At 41.4% G+C, this 21,189-nt stretch overlaps 1 protein-coding gene across 1 annotated transcript in view; it reads right to left on the bottom strand.

Moving 5' to 3' along the window:
* Positions 1 to 3,425: 3,425 nt before the first annotated feature.
* Positions 3,426 to 21,189, bottom strand: part of COG6 (component of oligomeric golgi complex 6) — a 99,444-nt gene continuing 81,680 nt past the window's right edge. Inside the window, exons 16-19 of the mRNA XM_034758565.1 lie at positions 17,200 to 17,307; positions 16,211 to 16,264; positions 12,729 to 12,808; positions 3,426 to 3,804 (exon numbers count right to left, since the gene is read on the bottom strand). Of these exons, the coding sequence (XP_034614456.1) occupies positions 3,657 to 3,804; positions 12,729 to 12,808; positions 16,211 to 16,264; positions 17,200 to 17,307 (390 nt within the window). The 3' untranslated portion in view covers positions 3,426 to 3,656. The remainder of the gene's footprint in view (positions 3,805 to 12,728; positions 12,809 to 16,210; positions 16,265 to 17,199; positions 17,308 to 21,189) is intronic.

A 21,189-nucleotide genomic window follows, 5' to 3' on the forward strand; every position in this document is an offset into this window, starting at 1 on the left:
TATAGTTGGATTGGACTATTTTTCTAGGATTACATTCTGAGTTGCTGTTCTTCTCTGCCACTGGTTCTTTTACAGACATACACTGGCTGTCGATGTGGCTGCTGATTAGCACATAACTGGTATGGAGGTATATTATTTATATAAACCTCTACAGGTGCTGGTCACAGATTCGGTCAGGTGCCCCCTGCAGGCCATCTACTCCACTGCTATGAGGGGACGCCAAGTCTCTGGGTGCCTCATCCCTCCATGGTTTAAGCCTTCCTTGAGTCTCAGCAATTTTGCCCAGTATCTTGTCCTCCCTTGGCCTTTCTGGCACATTTCCTGGGCAATGACTGTCTGCTACCCCTACACAGTTTCTCTCAGCCCATGTGTCCTAGGCCCCCAGGACCAGTGCTGACCCCCAAGATACTCCAGTTTCTTAAACACACCCTGTCCCAGAATCTCATGGAAAAATGTGAGCCTTCTGGTTTACAGCTTAATTCTCTCAGGAGGCATGTGTAATCGTGAAGCATATAACACAGATGCATTGCCCAGAATCTAACACAATTCTCTTGTACTTAATCATATCAAGCACAAGAGAGTATGCATCAGTTAGAAAACAAACATCCTAGCTACAATGCCCCTCGCTAGTTCACCCTGCCCTTGGGAGGCCACCTGGGCTCAGGAAGGCAGGCAGGGTTTCCCTGCCTCATGCAGGCTGTTACATGCTGAGTGGCTTCTCCCTCATGGAGTCTTCCTCCCCAGTCTCTCCCTCAGCATCCCTCAACTGCACCCTCTCTGTTCCTGTGTGTTTCCTCATTTAAATCCCTGCTTTCTTTGTTCTGTGTTTGGTAACTTTCCACTGCTCCAAAAACATCCCTCAGAGAAGACTGTTTTTCTTTAACGATAGTGCTTTGACCACACAAAGGTTATGCTAAAAACTGCCTGCATCCTAAATGTTAAGTAGGATCTCAGCCTGTACTCAGCCTGCAGTGTGCGCTTCCAGTATGTCTGGTCAGCGATAGTGAATCCACACATACAGGCTTACAATAACACAGTAATGGTCATGATACAATGTCATATCATCCAGAATTCATACGTTGTACAGAGTCCCCAACTCGTCACAATGCACATCCCATAAATTTAAAATACACAATACAAAATTCTATGTGAATGGTAGCTCATCCCATCTAAGTATGCACCAGCTTAAACCGAAGCACCTGAAACAACCCGCTGTCCACCTTCTACACAAAATCTTGGAGGAAAAGAAAACATGGAAACTGAGGTCTCCCAAAGGAAGGTTTCCCACCTGTGCCTCCTTCTTCCATAGTATAAAGATCCCTTATTGGTAACCTCTGATTTTCTGGGCAGGATTTCTTGAATGAAGCAAATATTCTCAATTTATAACAATGTTTTCACTGTCTCTTAACAGGTCAGTTGGAAATCCAGTAAAATTTCTATTATATATTTTACTTTCCTTCTGGAAGCACAGATCATCTGTAAAAATCCTACATTGGTCACCAATAACTTATTTAACAAAGGTAAGTAGTTCATTTCAATTTGTTCTGAAAGTACTCTCCATGCTAAATACAGGAAATACCCACAGTGATAAGATCTGCTTGCAAAGACAAAATGTAATGGTGACTACCATACAAAACAGTTCTTCATTTTCCAGTAGTACCCAAAGCCATTGCTGACACTCGGGCCACAACAGTACAGTTTTCAAGCAAGGATTAAAAATGACTTTTTTTTTTGGTTCTGTTTAATGATTTCTATTATTTAAAGAAAAAACATTTAATCAAACACAAATGGATCATCATTTCAGCTTCCAGAACACGAGAAAAATGCATTATGCCAACTAAAAACTATATTCCTAGTAGGTTTTACAGAATCATACAAGAGTTGTTGGGCTATCCGCAGGGTTTCTACAGAATTTTACATCCAGCCCACATTGTGAATGACACCACAGACTGCAGGAGTAATTGAAATACAGTAGATTAATATTAACAACTCTTGGTTAATAGCATCATTTTGCCATGAGCCAATCCCGTCTTATTGACTTTAATGTTAATGGGATTCGGAGATTGTTAATAAGCAGCGTGCCCTTGCCAATGTTGTTCAGAAGAAAAGCACCACCTGCAAGCAGGTTTGCAAGGCTGCAGCCAGAGAAGGAAGTGCTGAACGTGCTTGCCCAGCTTGAAGTCCCAGAAACATGCTCGGGGCCATTGATCAGACCATTCCAGCACTTCCTTCTGGGGCTGCAGCCCTGGAAACCTGCCTGTGCACAGGACAGCACAGGAGGTAAGGGGCTGTGGTCTGGCAGTGGAGGCCGTGAACAGTAGCAGGGAAGGGGACTACAGCATGAATGCTTCAGTTGCATGGTACCTCTGCCTGTGCTGCATCCTGCCGGGGGACTGCATGTGGGGAAGGAAGTGCTGGGACGTGCTGATCCCCAACCCCTGGAGAGAGCAGGGAGAGGTATGGTACAGCGCCACAGCACCACATAGAAAGCCCTGGCATCCACGCTGCAGCCCTCCTCCCCGCTGCTGCCTTGCCTACAGGCAGTTTTGCAGGGCTGCAGCCAGGGAAGGCACATCCCAGCACATCTTGTCCTGGCTGTTGCCTAGCAAACCTGTCTTCTGCTTATTAGCAACTGCTGGATAATAGCAACTATTTGCTGGCAACTGAGGGGGTGCTAGTAAGTGGAATCTACTATATTTCCTATTCTTATTGGAAATGTGTTATACATTTTTTAACTGCCTAATGGTCTGAATTATTTTCCCTGTTAACAATGGAATATAATTCACAGTTAAGTTACTAACCTTCTAAATTCTCCTTTACATTTGGAAAGGCAATGTTTTGTTCTCTGAATTGAGATTGTTTTGGTATGGGCACCAGTAGCATCAAGAAAAGCACCAGAACCAATAACAAACAAAATTCATTTTTTTACCTTGTTCCAGAGACACAAAATCAGTGGGCTTTAAAGAATCTTAGTATGCCACAGTGCCAAATATTTTGAAATGACATACAGGATGTAAAGCTGATTTACTTCTAGATATTCAGAAGTATATCAGCTATATCCAAATTATGTATTATTAGGAGGGAAACTCTTTTGTTCTGTGTTTGTACAGCACCTAGCACAATGGGATCTTGGTCCATGACTAGCGCTCTTAGATGCTATGACAATACAAACAACAATAATATGCGTAGTTGCAATGGGCTGTTGAATAAAGCACCTAGGAATAGAATGGAAAAAAGCAGGGGGAAACAGCAATTAAGAGAGTATTGGCTAGTTCACTAATGATGTCAGAAGACAGTGTTTCAACATCTTATTCAAAGAATTAGGTGTAGTAAGTAGCAGACTATAATTTTTCATTTCTGATCAGAAAAGTTGTCATGATCCTTCATTTCCTTTCCAAGAATAAGTTAAAAATAATTATTATTTTTTTGTTCTTGTCTATAGCAAGAACTCAACACAAAGTGTATAGAAATGGCCAGACTTCTGTTAGAAATATTAAACAAAACCCCATCACTGCCCTTCAAGGTAACTGTACGGTTATAATCAAAATTCAAAAATATAAAAACAGACTGCAAATATTGAAGGCTTTAATATTAAGGGAATGTAATGTTAAGTAACATTACGGTAAGTGTTCCGCAACATAATTTGGAAAATAAGTTTATGAGAGAAGTGATTGAACTTGATGAGGAGATCTGTGTAGTATGGTTTCTGGATCCTTATATTCATTGGCTGGATTCATCACAGCTGCATATATATCACTGTAGGCTCTGCAGACCAGTTCTGTGGACTGTTTTATTATCTGCTCTCTAAAAAATGAAAAAGTTATGTGAACAGAGTGTACAGTAAAGTTACGATCAAGATATTAAATCTATAACAGAATATATGTGGAAGATTTTCCACTATCCAAGATTTTTGGATGCATCACAAGTCCTTTGTTTCAATAGTGAAAATAATCAGCTTAGCGTTTACAACAAAAACGTTTTTTGTCTCTGTGTACTATACACACATAAGACCACATATGTGATCTTGATAAGCATGGAATAAGCCTCTTTATTTCTGCAACATGAAAAATTGCAAAAAATGGAATAAACTGCATTTAATTTGCATACATGATCTTTTTACCTGCAATTTGCTGGGACTGCTAATAGAATGTTAATCCTATCAAGCGGTTTTTCCTCAGCTACTATTTTTTTTAAATAAAAAGAATCTACCACCAAAATGTGTTCCTCCCCTTGTGATATCCTACTTCACAACATGGCTCAAATGTGAGCAGGTATTGAAAGTTTCCCAGTTCTGTCCAGTGTATTGTTATATTTTACTTTGGACCAAAAACAGTATTAAGATTCTGTCATCTTGTTAATTGCCAGGGCTAGAAATGAATGTTACTGGAAGTAGGAGAGTTTGGAGACTAAAATCATAACACTGTGATTTCCAAAAAATATTTGAGCATTTTAAACAATGAATTGGTGTGTTTTTTTTCATTCTACCTGTACATTCAGTTTGCTTTAGTTACCATAACAACTTGTCTATAGTTATGCACATCTACAGTACACAGCTAGATGTAGATTAACTGTACAATAACTGTAACTTCTGCTATGTAGGTTCACAAACACCGGGAGTTCTCAATGATATCAGTATGATCATGGGTCATAGTCACATCTGGTGTAACATGCAGTAACTCCAGAGAAGACAGTAGAGTTATACCCACTAATGCCATGTCTCAATTTGGCACCAGGTCAGCTGGACTAGTGGGATTTGAGAGTTAAAAGAATCTCAAGACATATGTTTGTAAGTCTCCAACTATTTTTCAACAAAATTTCCTACTTTTAAATATTTGAACACTAAGCAACAGAATTTATAGCAAATAGGATTAGCAGAAATAAATTATTATTAAACTGTATTTTCTTTTGATACACTGCTAAGAATCAGGCCTTTGGATTTCCTAAATTTCTTGACTATTACAATACATGAAAATGGATCAGACACAACAGCAAATCCAGAAATCCTGAAAGTACAGGAATACATTCACATTTTCTGGGTAAATAGATACCAACTCTCTTCTCAGCATATCCTAAAGATGTTAAACTGATGACATGTGAAAATCTTTAAGCAAATATTTTATGAAGCTACTCATCTGGAGCTGGCAAACTGAATTACATAAGAGAATATTCAGTTAAAATAATCTGATGGAAAACCAGTTTATCAAAAATATTTCTATTAAGTAATGAACTGCATCAACACCTGAGCCTTTTCAACAACTGGTGTCAGTGGTGCATTTGTCATTAATTATGGCATTTGGATTTCAGATGTCATAACATAATACAATTTTTATCAATACAAACAACTGCATTTACTAAAAATAGCATCTTATTTCAATTTTCAGTTTCTGTTTTCCTACTCAAACTAAAATGGAGCTTTATTATAGCCATAACTAAAATATTAATACATAGCTTTCAAATAAAGGAATTTTCTTTATTTGGAAACAAGTACAACAGGATCCACTATAAATATTTTTCCTGGTTATAGCGTTTAAATGTTACAAATCAATTATCAGAATGAATCAATAATAGGGCTAATCTCTTGCTACAAACACATGTCCAGCTTTATAGAGACAAACAATCATCTCTCAGCTCCCAACAGGACAGAACAGGTGTTCAGCACACTGGTGTGGGGCAGATTTATACCCCAGCTTGCCGTCAACTAAGGCCTGGTCTACACTAGGCGTTTATGTCGAAGTTAGCGCCGTTACATCGAATTAACCCTGCACCCGTCCACACCGCGAAGGTATTTAGTTCGACATAGAGGTCTCTTTAATTCGACTTCTGTACTCCTCCCCGACGAGGGGAGTAGCGCTAAATTCGACATGGCCATGTCGAATTAGGCTAGGTGTGGATGGAAATCGATGCTAATAGCTCCAGGAGCTATCCCACAGTGCACCACTCTGTTGACGCTCTGGACAGCAGTAAGAGCTCGGATGTTCTGAACTGCCACACAGGAAAAGCCCCGGGAAAATTTGAATTTGAATTCCTTTTCCTGTCTGGCCAGTTTGAATCTCATTTCCTGTCTGGACATCGTGGCGAGCTCAGCAGCACTGGCAACGATGCAGAGCTCTCCAGCACTGATGGCAGTGCAATCTCAGAATAGAAAGAGGGCCCCAGCATGGACTGATCGGGAAGTCTTGGATCTCATCGCTGTGTGGGGCGATGAGTCCGTGCTTTCCGAGCTGCGATCCAAAAGACGGAATGCAAAGATCTATGAGAAGATCTCTAAAGACATGGCAGAGAGAGGATACAGCCGGGATGTAACGCAGTGCCGCGTGAAAATCAAGGAGCTGAGGCAAGGCTACCAGAAGACCAAAGAGGCAAACGGACGCTCCGGATCCCATCCCCAGACATCCCGTTTCTACGAGGCACTGCATTCCATCCTCGGTGCGGCCGCCACCACTACCCCACCACTGACTGTGGACTCTGAGGATGGGATAGTGTCCACGGCCGGATCCTCGGACATGTTAGCGGACGGGGAAGATGAGGAAGGAGATGAGGAGGACGAGGCAGTCGACAGCGCTCACAACGCTGATTTCCCCGACAGCCAGGATCTCTTCATCACCCTTACAGAGATCCCCTACCAACCCTCCCCAGCCGTTACCCCGGACACAGAATCTGGTGAAGGATCATCCAGTAAGTGTTGTAAACATCTAAACATTTATTTGTAACAGAACATGATTATTAACAATGTAAAAAATGGGTTTCTCATGATTAGTTTGATTAACTTAACGGTTCAGTCATGGGCAGTGCAACTATTTCAAAAAAATCTAGCAATGTCCGGTTTTGCATGATTGTCCTGCCCAAGCCGCTCTACTGTTTAGTCCCTGCTACTGCAGCTACAGTAAGATGCGGTCTATATGTCCGGGGATGGAGCAGAAATCCTCCTGGGACATCTCAAGGAAGCTCTCCTGCAGGTAATTTGAAATCCGCTGCATTAGGTTCTTGGGGAGAGCGGCCTTATTGGGTCCTCCGTAGTAGGACACGTTGCCGCGCCACGAGACTAGCAAGTACTCCGGAATCATTGCTTGGCACAGCATGGCGGCATACGGCCCTGGTCTTTGAAGGCTTTCCCGGAGCATTCTCTGTCTGTCGCTCTCAGAGATCCTCATGAGGGTGATGTCGCTCATGATGACCTGCTTTGAATGAGGTAGGGGAATGTTAGTGTTGGGACTGCTTTACCGTTCCTTTACAGAACTGTAACCGCTGGTTTGCAGCCACGCGGTGGAGGCGGGAGAGGGTCAGCCGAAAGGGATCGTTCCCGGGGACAGCCGCGAGGGTGTGGGACAGGAGCAGACTTCCTGCTTGCCGGATTGCTGGCAGCAGGGACCGACATTGATTTCAATGTGAAATGAGGCCATTGCTAATATTAAAGTTTTAAGCTGCCACGAATCTACGGCTTACCATGTCTGCGTGCAAGAGCAATTCCGTTGTCCTGACAGGGTTCTCAAAAGTGCTCTGCAAAACCCCAGACACTGAATGCGAAGGCCGAGAATTCGACCTTGTGCTGAGTGCGCATGTGATAGGTGCTGTGCATGGTCCTGTTCACAGAGAAAGACTATGTTCTTTGTTCACAACTACATTTATCTTTCTGAGGAATTCACTCCCTTTTTCCCATTCCCACAGCCCCATCTGCGACTGTCTCACAACCTAGCCTGTCATCACACTCCCAGAGGCTAGGGAGGATTAGGCATAAGAAGAAGAGGACACGGGAGGACATGTTCTCAGAGCTTATAGCCTGCTCCCGAGCCCAGGCAGCACAGCAGACCCAGTGGCGGGAGAACTTGTCCCAAATGCACCAAGCCAACATGGATCGGGAGGAGAGGTGGCGTCAGGAAGACCAGCAGGCGACTCAAACCCTGCTTGGACTACTGAGGGAGCAAACGGACACGCTCCGGCGCCTTGTGGATGTTCTGCAGGAACGGAGGCAGGAGGACAGAGCCCCGCTGCAGTCCATCTCTAACCGCCCTCCCCCGCCACCAAGTCCCATACTCCCTTCACCCAAAGTGCACAGAAGGAGAGGCGGCAGAGTCCCTGCTAACTCTCACTCCACCCCTGCAGAGAGCTCGAGCAGCAGAAGGCTCTCATTCCCCAAAGTTTGACAAGTTCTTTCCTTCCCGCCTGACACAAGCCCCCGTCCAAGTTTCACTTCCCAGTCCCATGTGTAGTTGATAATAAAAAATATGTTTCTGTTAACTACTGTTTCCATCATGTTCTTTTGGAGGAGGGGGGGAAAGGGGGTTGGTAATTGGACAGGACAGTCAACTTTGGCAGGGTACATAGTCGGGGGCAGGCACAGCAGCAGGGCACATACATAGTGCAGTGATGCAGTGACTACTTACCCTGGTTAGTCTGGGAGGTTCTTTTCATGTTATGTGGTGGGGGGTGGGTTGCTCTGTGACTTTGTGGCAGGGGAGGGCAGTTAGAGATCTTAAGCGGCGGTCCTTAGGCAGGATCACAGAGCCACACAGCAGGGGATCTGTAACCGTCCCCCCCCTGCCACAAAGTCACATAGACCCCCCATACACACAGTCCCTATCAGGAGGGGTGACAGGCTCCGTTGAAAGAACCATCCCACCGCAGCGGAGCCTGTCAGTCCTTGAGTTTAGAAGCTGCATTCGCGCGACTACACTACAGCCGCTCCGCACCACAGTCTGCGTCCCAGTTTTTAAAAATTCCCGCGAAAACAGTATTAAAGAAAACGGTGTGCTTTAACAAAGTAGAACTATTTTTATTTTGAAACGTGTGTTGGAAGTGGGGTGAAGGCTTCTCTGTACACAAAATTAGAAAGTCACAGGTTACCCTGCTCACTCAGGAACTTTGCTTTCAAAGCCTCCCGGATGCACAGCGCTTCCCGCTGGTCTCTTCTAATCGCCCGGCTGTCTGGCTGTGAGTAATCAGCAGCCAGGCTAATTTCCTCAACCTCCCACCCCGCCATAAAGGTCTCCCCCTTGCTCTCACAGAGATTGTGGAGCACACAGCAAGCTGCTATAACAATGGGGATATTGGTTTCGCTGAGATCACAGCGAGTCAGCAAGCTTCTCCATCTCCCCTTGAGACGGCCAAAAGCACACTCCACCACCATTCTGCACTTGCTCAGCCGGTAGTTGAAGAGTTCTTTTTCAGTGTCCAGGGCACCTGTATAGGGCTTCATGAGCCAGGGCATTAGCGGGTAGGCTGGGTCCCCGAGGATGACTATAGGCATCTCCACATCCCCAACAGTTATTTTGTGGTCCGGGAAGTAAATACCTTGCTGCAGCCGTCTAAACAGACCAGAGTTCCTGAAAACACGAGCGTCATGAACCTTGCCCGGCCATCCGACATTGATGTTGGTAAAACGTCCCCTGTGGTCCACCAGTGCTTGCAGCACCATTGAAAAGTAGCCCTTTCTGTTAATGTACTGGCTGGCCTGGTGGTCCGGTGCCAGGATAGGGATGTGAGTTCCATCTATGGCCCCACCGCAGTTTGGGAATCCCATCGCTGCGAAGCCATCTATGATCGCCTCCAAGTTTCCCAGGGTCACTACCTTTGGCAGCAGTACATCAACGATTGCCTTGGCTACTTGCATCACAACAACCCCCACGGTAGATTTGCCCACCCCAAACTGGCTCGCGACTGACCGGTAGCTGTCAGGCGTTGCAAGCTTCCAGAGGGCTATGGCCACTCGCTTATGGACAGTCAGGGCTGGTCGCATCCGGGTGTCATTGCGCTTCAGGGCAGGGGACAGCAACTCACAAAGTTCAAGGAAAGTTCCCTTCCGCATGCGGAAGTTTCGCAGCCACTGTGATTCATCCCAGACCTGCAGCACTATGCGGTCCCACCACTCAGTGCTTGTTTCCCGTGCCCAGAATCGCCGTTCCACGGCATCAACATGACCCATTGCCACCGTGATGTCCTCGGCGCTGGGTCCCCTGCTTTCTGAGAGGTCTGTGCTACTCTCAGACTTCAGGCCATCACCGCGTTGACGTAGCCTCCTCGCCTGACTTTTCTGCATCTGCCTCAGGGCAACCTGTATGATAAGCTGCGAGGCGTTGAGAGCGGCCACAACTGCAGCGATGGTTGCAGCGGGCTCCATGCTCACAGTGCTGTGGCGTCCGCGCTGTCAATGACTTGAAAAGTGCGCAAAATGATTTCCCGCCGGCGCTTTCAGGGAGGGAGGGAGGGCGGGAGTGATGGACGGATGACGACAGTTACCCAAAAGCACCCTGGCCCATTTTTTTTTTACCCAGAAGGCATTTGCGGCTCCACCCAGAATTCCAATGGGCGGCGGGGACTCCGGGAACTGTGGGATAGCTGCCCTCAGTGCACCGCTTCCAATGTCGACGCTTTCCCCGTTAGTGTGGACTCACAAAGTCGAATTACTGTCCTTAGTGTGGACACACACGTTCGACTTTGCAATATCGATTCCAAATATTCGATTTAAGTAAAATCGAACTACTCTCGTAGTGTAGACAAGGCCTAAGTGTTTGCACAGACACATCTGGAGTCTGGTATATTACCTTATCATTTGTTGTATTAACAATAAATTTAAAAAAATAGGGGTATTTTGTACCCAGTTTTCACATTAGCTATTCTCTGTACAGTCTTCCTGATGTCCTGACATCATCAGGTCTGTCCAGTTATGCTAGCTGTGCTCCACAATCCTTTCTTTTCTCTGAAGAGTGCCACATGTACGTCTAGTGATGTCTGCTTGGCAGCCTATATGAAATCTGAGATCACTGAGGTTGTCTCCTGACCCTGTCTGCCATTGCTGTGGTGCTGTTCCTCTGACTCCGGTCACAGCTCCCATCATGAAATTCCTCTGTTGCACAGAGGGTATGTAAGGCACTCTACCAAACATACACAATTTTCTCCAAGAACTGAGGGTGACAGCTATGGCAGGAACAATCTAGCTGAGACTAGAGAGACTATGAATGTCTGTGGACAGAACATCTCACTGCACTTCCCCTAAGTCTCCTTGTTTCTCCAGGAGATTCCAACTCCCAACTGGGATCCCATGAGAGGGCACCTATATTTATAAGTCTGTGTGACCTCAGCTGGCCTCCTTTTTGGCCCTCTCCAAATACAGGCCAAGCAGGTGGTGAGTAGTGAAAACTGCTGCTGACTGATTAGGAACTGCACACACAATTAGTCTGTACTAAAACATCCTATTATTTTTGTTACTTAGCCTCTAATAAAAAGGCCATTGAGCTGATGGGCATAGAGACTGAAATACTTTACCACCCTTAGAGGTGGGAACTCTGTAAAACGGAGGCACCTCAGCTTGCAGAAGCTTGCATTGCCACATGCCAAGTCTCTTAAAAAAAACATCAGGCAGGCAGAACTCCTGTGATACCAAACAAGGAAGAGCAAGCACTAATCAGCAGGATTCACCAACATTGCTAGCAGCAAGAAAGCAGGGGAGGGAAATGCTAATGATTCTTAAACTTTATGGTGTCAAAAATAATTTTTCAGTCATACATACAACCATTTTAATGACAAGACAGTGTCCTGTGTAATGAATACATAAAAATGGACAGTTAATGTTGCTGATACTGCTGACTTCTGTAGTATTAAAATAATAAATTTAATCTCATATTAACAGTTTTTCACATGATACTATATAATCAGTGTATTTTCACAAAGTGCCAAAAATATTGGCAAGAGACCTTTTGATCACTGTAGCAAATCTAATTTTTTGAATATAAGTGTTATACAATGTCTTCATGAGCTTCATATTTAATTGGAAAGAAATTCTTGGCATATTCTAGCCTTAAGGTTGAGTATGCCCGTATTTGTCATATTTTAAAATATATTCATGAAAACAAGAGGAGAGATACATAATAAAATCCTCACTTTAATACTTCAAAGTAGAAGTCACAAAATTCTGCAAAAAATAATTGCAGCACCACATTAAATGAGACAAGAATATCAATATTCTACAGTACAGTGCAACAAAGCTGTAGGACTCTATAAAGCAGATATAGAAATTGGAATAAAAAAATCTTCTGTGGGGAATTACATATTTCATATATCTTTGGAAGGCTTATAAAATAACTAAAACAATTTCCAACAGAGACGAGAAACTGATAATGATACAGGGAATATGTTCTAAATCAGTATTTCTCAAACTGGGATCACCGCTTGTGTAGGGAAGCCCCTGGCGGGCCGGGCTGGTTTGTTTACCTGCCCCGTGCGCAGGTCTGGCCGATCGCGCTCCTACTGGCTGCGGTTTGCCGCTCCAGGCCAATGGGAGCTGCTGGAAGCAGCGCGGGCCAAGGGACTTATTGGCCACTGCTTCCAGCAGCCATTGGCCTGCAGCGGCGAACCGCGGCCAGTGGGAGCCACAATTGGCCGAACCTGTGGACGGGGCAGGTAAACAAACCATCACAACCCTTGACAAATTGTTCCAATGGTTAACTACTCTCACCGTTAAAATATGTATGCCTTATTTCCAATCTGTATTTGTCATGTCAGTGTGTTCATGGACTCCAGAGTAGCTACTTTAGAAAGTTATAAAATTACCCCTTACTAACTACTTGCTCAAGAAAGTGCAACCAAAACAAATTAAAGTAGAACCTAAAAGCATATCTGAATAGCATTTACAACTGAATAATTCCACTTCTAACATACTCTGCTATATTCCACTCAATCTGTACCTTTTTAATGTGCAAAAGTACAGAACAAAGAAATTCAGTCAAAACACTTACTTCACAGTAGCACTTAGAAGGAAATTGAGTTGTGGCATTAACAGATTATCAGGAGCAGACAGGTAACGATCAAACTGAACCTAGAAGAAGTAATAAAAAGTAAGAGCTTGGCAACATACACTACACCAAAGCACCAAGAACATGCTACAGACCACTACATGCAAATTTCTTCTAAAATGCAGTCCTCCTCTGAAAAATGACTATATTAAAATGGCACTTTCTTACCCAGCCAATTAGCTCCTACACACACACACACACACACAGTTAGTTGTATTAGCCCTACAGATACAACATAGCTATGAGAGAATTAACTGCTTTTTTTTCTTGCTAATTAGCCAACAACATTAACAACTATGGTGCATTTGCAGAAACACTTTTGCAATCCCACTGAACACAACTGAGTTGCACTGGTGTTAATTAACAGCACAATTTGAGAAAAAAGGGGCTACGCAGACATAACTGAGGGCAGATTTTAGTCTGCAGAATCTTTATTAATAGTGACAATGCATGAATCAAAATATACAGCATGTCCTACACAACCCTGTTTGAGTTTTTTAAGACTAGAACTCAGGAAAAAAAATTCTTTTTTCATTTATGAACTCAGCAAGTTTCATATGGAAATCAGTGAATCCAAGTAGCTGTGGAACTCTAAAATGCCATTTGCATAGATAATCACTTTTTCAGTGAACTGTACTTCAAAGGTTTACTGAGAAGATTGACAGTTCATTTATAGCTAGCTGTTGAACTGTGAGATTGCATCTGTGTCATTTAACTTTTGCATGTTGTTTAAGATGAAAAGCATTAACTGATAATTTGTTTTTAAATCTACAGTGTAATGAAACTTAACACCTCCCAAAAACAAAAATCAACTGCAACATATGCTCAGTACCTAACTTTTGAGCTTCACTGAACTACTTGCATAAAATGAAAGGTTTACTTTTCCCTATCATTTATAACTATAATTCCTGTATTTCAAAGCACTGAGGCAAAAGAAATCTCAGTGATTACAACTCATTAGAATTAATATTTGCTCTCAGCAATTCAAAATGTTTCACAGTGTAACATCATTGTAAGCAAAATTTTGTTTCTCAAGACTTAGAAACTTGATAGTCTTACTACCAGTTCACAAATAATTTTGTATTTGTACTACTTCAGTAGATCAAAGGCCCACTATTAGAAACAATTAAAATATTCCAAAACACAGTTTAATGGATTTTTAAATTTCAATATGAGTGTTTCAGAAGAGTGATGGGTTTCTTTTATGTGATGCAAGATTACTGTAGTTCAAAAAGTTATGACTAGGGCTGTCAAGTGATTAAAAAAAATTAATCACGATTAATTGCACTGTTAAGCAATAATAGAACACCATTTATTTAAATATTTTTGGATATTTCTACATTTTCAAATATACTGATTTTAATTACAACACAGAATATAAAGTGTACAGTGCTCACTTTATATTATTTTTCTTACAAATATTTGCACTGTAAAAAACAAAAGAAATACTATTTTTCAATTCACCTAATACAAGTACTGTAGTGCAATCTTTATCACGAAAGTTGAATTTAAAAATGTAGAATTATGTACAAAAAAATAACTGCACTCAAAAATAAAACAATGAAAAATTTCAGTCCTACTTCTTGTTCAGCCAATCGCTCAAAGAAGTTTGTTTACATTTGCAGGAGATAATGCTGCCTGCTTCTTGTTTACAGTGTCACCTGAAAGTAAGAACAGATGTTCACATGGCACTGTTGTAACTGGTGTCACAAGACATTTATGTGCCAGATGCACTAAAGATTCATATGTCCCTTCAGGCTTCAACCACCATTCCAGAAGACATGTGTCCATGCCGATGACAGGTTCTTGTTCGATAATGATCCAAAGCGGTGCGGACCAATGCATGTTCATTTTCATTATCTGAGCCAGATGCCACAAGCAGAAGGTTGATTTTCTTTTCTGGTGGTTCGGGTTCTGAAGTTACTGCATCAGACTGTTGCTCTTTTAACTCTTCTGAAAGCATGCTCCACACCTCTTCCCTCTCAGATTTTGGAAGGCACTTCAGATTCTTAAATCTTGGGTCGAGTGCTGTGGCCATCTTTAGAAATCTCACATTGGTACCTTCTTTGTGTTTTGTCAAATCTGTAGTGAAAGCATTCTTAAAATGAACAACAAGTGCTGGGTGATCATCCAAGACTGCTATAACATGAAATATTATGGCAGAATGCGGGTAAAACAGGGCAGGAGACATGAAATTCTCTCCCAAGCAGTTTAGTTAAATTTTGACTGACTTTTTTTTTTTTTTTTTTTATTATTAAACGAGGGCCATCAGCATGGAAGCATGTCCTCTGGAATGACGTCCGAAGCATGAAGGGGCATACAAATGTTTAGTATATATGGCACATAAATACCTTGCCATGCTGGCTACAAACATGCCATGTGAAAGCCTGTTCTCACTTTCTGGTGACATAGTAAATAAGAAGTGGGCAGCATTACCTTCTGTAAATGTAAACACACTTGTTTTTCTGAGTGATTGGCTGAACAAGAAGTAGGACTGAGTGGACTTGGAGGCTCTAAAGTTTTACGTTCTTTTGTTTTTGAGTGCAGTTATGTAACAAAAAATCTACATTTGTAAGTTGCACTTTCACAATAAAGAGATTGCACTACAGTACTTGTATGAGGTGAATTGAAAAATACTATTTTTTTGTTTATCATTTTTACATTGCAAATATTTGTAATAAAAAATAATAATATAAAGTGAGCACTGTATACTTTGTATTCTGTGTTGTAATTGAAATCTATTTATTTGAAAATGTAGAAAAACAACCAAAAATATTTAATACATTTCAATTGGTATTTTATTGTTTAACAGTCTGATTAAAAGTGTGATTAATCGTGATTAATTTTTTTGAGTTAATTGTGTGAGTTAACTGCGATTAATTGACAGCCCTAGTTATGACCCAACACAACATTACAAAATTTCTTTGTGACATGATTGCTATGGGAAACAGTTGAAAAATATTTTGAATTCTTCAAGTCTTTGAATTAGTTTTGTAATAACACACATTACCATCTGTATCAAAATACCCTATTTTATTCTTGAATAATTTCTGAATAAGATAAATGTTCATTTTTCTTTTCTAAACAGTATAATTGATTTGTTAAGACCTACAGCTAGATGAAAACATAGTTAAAGGGTAACAGGACGAAAACCAAATGCACAATTTAGCTTAATTCTATTAAAAGTTCCTTCTCTCATATACTTACAACTTTAATTCAGTATATTATGCATGGTTTTTAGAATGTTTTTTACCTCTTAAAGTCTGTTGAATGGATTGAAAATGTTTATAGAAGAAATACAGATATTAAGCTCCAAAAACAAAACACAGATTTTTAGATAAATATTTTTGCCTTATAACTTGGACATGATTCCTTTAAAAATCATAGCAACAACACAGCTCAACATGAAATTGCAAAAAGCTCACCATTGCAGCCTTCAGTGACACTGAATCCAAGCTAGGCAAGTTTGCCAGGGGCCCCTAAAAATAGGTAATCAAATAAAGCAGCCTTTTAAACAAGTGGATAAAATGTGAAAATAATCCTAGATTAAGATTTTATTGTAATCCAACACTAGATTGTAAACTCTTTGGGGCAGGGACCATGTCTGACTACCTGTTATGACCGTCCACAACTACACCTGTAGGTACAGGAAAGCAGTAAGTAATACATTCACTAAAACAGGCCATTTATCATTTCCTATCACTTCTTTAAATTAAAAATAACTAAACTGAGCTCCTCATCTGTCCTCCCAACCACTTCCTCCTCCCTTTTCATTACTACAGACAACATCATTATAGTCTCCACCGTTTTGCTGTATTATAAATTGTTTCATGGAATCAGTATAATCTAGAACAGAGTTTGAAAATAGGCTTAGAACAGGAATTGGCCTCTGTTGACCAAAAAATCAAATTTAGCATCTTAATGGGGATTGCCACGTTTAAAAATGCTTGTTTAACATTATTTCCCCATTACATTGGGGCATTCACATACATACACACTATCAATCTCTCTACTGGTTTAGGAAACAAGAACCCTAAATCTAGGTATCCTCCTCTACAGAACAATACTCTACCCTCTCTCCAAACACATGCTTAATTTATCACCTTTAATCATGGGAACCTATTTGGAGAATTTTGAGTTCACTGAAGTTAAAAGACAAAGGACAAAAATCTAGCTGAAGAGAAAAAGGAATTTAATAATACCTGTAGTATAACAAATAAGCTACATAAAAAGATGAGTGGACAGGAGCTAAGATTGCAGGTTTTCAAGAGATAGTAAAAACTTATTTTTGCCACACTAGTTCTGACTGTCTTGAAGTTAGGATAGCCACAACAGAAAACAGATAGCATCACACTTTCAACAGTTTCAGGCAAAACAAAGTACTCCATTGGCTGCTGAAAAAGTAAATTCTTACCTGCTCTGGTTTGTGCTGCTGCACAGATTTGTATATGCAACTTAGACCAGCTCTAGTTAACACACAGGAGGCTTGTTCATTTATTAGCGTATCCAAGTGTGCTTCAATCTGAAATTTGGAGGGGAAGAAATAGTTAAAAGAAACATTAAATAAAAGTTGTTCTTAAATTACGAAGTGACAGTTTAGTAGTCATCCAGAAAATCAACTCAGAATAAAAGGAGAATGAGCACCTAAGAATTCAAATCACATGCACTACAGAAAACCAAGAATAAAAAGTGACAATGTGGTTTATACCTTCTAAAAAAGATTTAATTTGCAAAGCCAATTTGGATCTTGATTATTTTGCATTACCAGGGAACTCAGTGAAGCAAGATGTTTTGACAAAAGCTGAGGTCCCAATCCTGCAGTGAGCTCCACGCAGGCAGACCCTGTGCACAGATGAAACCCCACTAACTTCAGCGGGGCTTGGACACATGGGTCTGCCCACATTGTAATACTGTGGCCTAAATGCTTAAATCTGAAAAATCCATAGCCATAAAAGACAAATACTAATGCTTTAAAATTAAAACTTCAAAAAGTTATAGTAAAATATCAAAATTAGAATGATATAATGCATTGCAACTACATGAAAGAAATAATCAAATTCTTGTTGAAAATGCTGAAGAGTGCAAGACAAGATCAAACAAAAAATAAAATGAAACCATTAAGATTTCATGAAGAGAATAAAACTGAAACCTAAACCATGTTAGGCAATCAGTACAGGATTCAAAAGGCATAATTGAATTTATTTTAAAGAAAGAGAAAGTTAGCTACAAGCACCTATTCAAAAATTAGGCAATGAAGAGCTGTATAACTGTCAGCTCTGCTTTTATCATCTTCAGAAAAAGCTTCCTTATTACCTCTGAGATATCAAAAATGCCGTATATTCATAAAATCATTTAACAATTTTTGTACAACTGCAACTTTGCTAGAGATAAAAACAAAGAACCCAAATCTAGTCAATTCAACCCAAAGGAGCAGCAATTTTCTTCTTCAGGTTTGAGTGGCCTTACAAAGATGTGAAGAAATATACTTTTTTTAATACATAATCCTCCATTTGCTTTTTCTCTCTCCTGGTCTACACAAGAAACAAAAACTTCTATTACAGCACAAAGAGTCCAATTTAATTTAATAGATATAGCAGATACAGAACCTTTATTAGGTATCCTACAAAACTTTGATATCTCAAGAGAAGAATCATCAATTTCTAATGAATTTATGGAAACTAGAATATAATAAAATACATCTTTTCCTCCTGATCTCTAAGGAAAGGCTAGTATTTGAATATGGTGATTTCAATAATTTTCAAAGGTCTCGATTTTCCTATTCAGTAAATTATTCTTGATGAATACCCCCAATAAATGTTTCTGTTCTATACTAGTCTATCTCAAAATCAGTAACCTTCTTTTGCATGACCTCAAGACATCCCTTCCAATTTAGATCTAACTGTGAAATGTTTACAGAAAGTGAATGCGGGTTAGCAGCAAACATTTCCCACCTAGTCTCTAGATTTTGAATCGCAGAATAAATGGATTCCAGAAGTATCTTAAAAACACCACATTAGTAGTTTGGTTTTAGACAATCTGAATTTTTTTAATTAGTTAAATGGCCAGCTTCAAGTGCCAGAGTTTCTATTGCTAATGACATAGTGGTGATACTAAAGAGGGGTAAGAGATAACCTCCACAACGCTCTGAAATATTACAGGAGAGTCACTAATTAAAAACATGTCCAGAGAAACCCCTTGTAATTGTGCTTTCTGTTGGGAAACATTTTAAAGAAAGACATGGGATGCAGTGCAGAGTTGCAGGCATAAGTAATCTATACATCTGAAGATGGATTGTGCCAAACGTGCCCCAAAATTAACAATCCAAAAAGCATATATTTTAATGTCTGAGTGAACTGTGGATAGTGGTAACATTACTTATTAACTTCAAAATATTACAATATGTAAAATATTGTTTTGGCATATTAAGTAAAAACAAGCACTAGGGAAAAAACTTAACATCTAATCCTCCCATGGATATATCCCCATGTTCAGGGAAACAGAATTTGATTATTCATAATTATAGTTTAAGGCCAGAAAGGGTCACCAGATTGTCTAGTCTGACTGCCTGTATATCACAGGCCACCAGCACCTGCTCACTAAACTAAAAAATCAAAATTAGATCAAAACATTACAGCCCACAGAAGACTAGACTATTATATACCACAGACAGAGAATAGGAGGGACTGAGGTGCACCAGTGCCCAATTTCCCCACAGGGAAATGATTAAGTGAGCTATACCCACATAGTCCTGGCAAATGATCCACATCCATATGCTGCAGAAGATGATGAAAACCCCTCAAGTCACTGCCAATCTGACCTGGGGAAAAACTGCTTCCTGACCCTACATATGGCGACCAGTTAAATCCTGAGCATGAGAGCAAGAATCAACCAGCCAATCACCTGAAAGAGAGAATGCTTGGTGCCAACTCAGAGCCCTGGCTCTCCCTGTCCAATGTCCAATCTCCAGCCATAGTCATCCCTGATGCTTCAGAGTAAGGAGATAAAAAAAACTTCACTGACTGATGATCATACTTTGATCATTACTCCTGGGGGAATTGTATGCCAAAAAGTTAAAAATTCTGCATCAAAAAATTAAAAATTCTGTGCACAATATTTTAAAATTCTGCATATTTTATTTGTCAAAATATCACAATATAATCACACCAGTTTCAATTATTTTGGTAATTTATTTCAAAATACCTGTCAGCAAATATGTCTAACAATACAGACGACAAAAAAGATTCAGGAATTTTTTTTTTTTTTTTTTTTTTGACAAATAGATTCTTTAGTAGGCATATTAATACAGAACTCTTAGGGCCTGTCTACATTACCCGCTGGATTGACGGGCAGTGATCGATCCGTCGGGGGTCGATTTATCGCATCTAGTCTAGATGCGATAAATCGACTGCCAAGGGCTCTCCCGTCGACTCCGGTACTCCACCGGAGCAAGAGGTGCAGGCGAAGTCAACGGAGGAGCGTCAGCTGTTGACTTACCACACAGCGAAGACACGGTGGTAAGTATTTCTAAGTACGTCGACTTCAGCTATGTTATTCACGTAGCTGAAATTGCGTAAATTAGATCAATCCTCCCCCCCCCACACACACACAGTGTAGACCAGGCTTTAGTAATAATTCATTTAAACTACAATACAGAACCGTATTACCCGCACCCCTCAGAAGCAGTGGAAAGGCTTGGGGGAGTCAGAGGCAACTGAAGAGTGAGAGAGAGGGAAGTAAATTGCTGGGAAGGTGCCTGGGTGTGAACTTGGAGGGTTATTGGGTATGGGTGGGAGAAGTAAGGAACGGGTATTCTGGGGGGGGGGCGGGGAGGGGGGCAGGGAGGGATTGCTAGGGAGCTTCCTTCATGCAGACCCTGGCTGATCCCTAGCCTCTCCCATTCAGTCAGCCACATATGCCCGGCTCCATGTGTCCCTGCACCACATGTTCTTGCACCCCCGTCCACATCTCTCCAACCCCACTCAGACACCCCTCCCTCCATCCCCTCCCTGTCCCATGTGTCTTTGTGCCCCCACTCAGTCGCCTCCCTTCTCCCATGTGTCCCTGCACCCCCTCAGCCAACCTCCTCCACCCATCTCCATGTGTCTATGTGCCCCCACTCAGCCACCCCCTTCTCCCATGTGGCCCTGCACTCCTCCCTTCCCCCTGTGGCCCTGAGCCTCCACTCCCATTCAGCCTCTGCCTTACTGGGGCAGTCTGTCCTGCCCCACTAGCCCTTATGAGCCTCTGTCTGTGACCCCCCAGCAACCCTACGCTGTCTGTCTCCCCATATCCCGTCTCCTGACTTGACTTGACAGGTGCTGTGAAGAAAGCACTGCAGACTCTCTCTCTTCCCTAGCTGACTGGAAGTGGGCAAAAGGCAGAACTGCAGCAACTTTCCGGCAAA

The sequence above is a fragment of the Trachemys scripta genome, chromosome 1 (genome assembly GCF_013100865.1).
Source record: "Trachemys scripta elegans isolate TJP31775 chromosome 1, CAS_Tse_1.0, whole genome shotgun sequence".
NCBI classification, from domain to species: Eukaryota; Metazoa; Chordata; order Testudines; family Emydidae; genus Trachemys; species Trachemys scripta.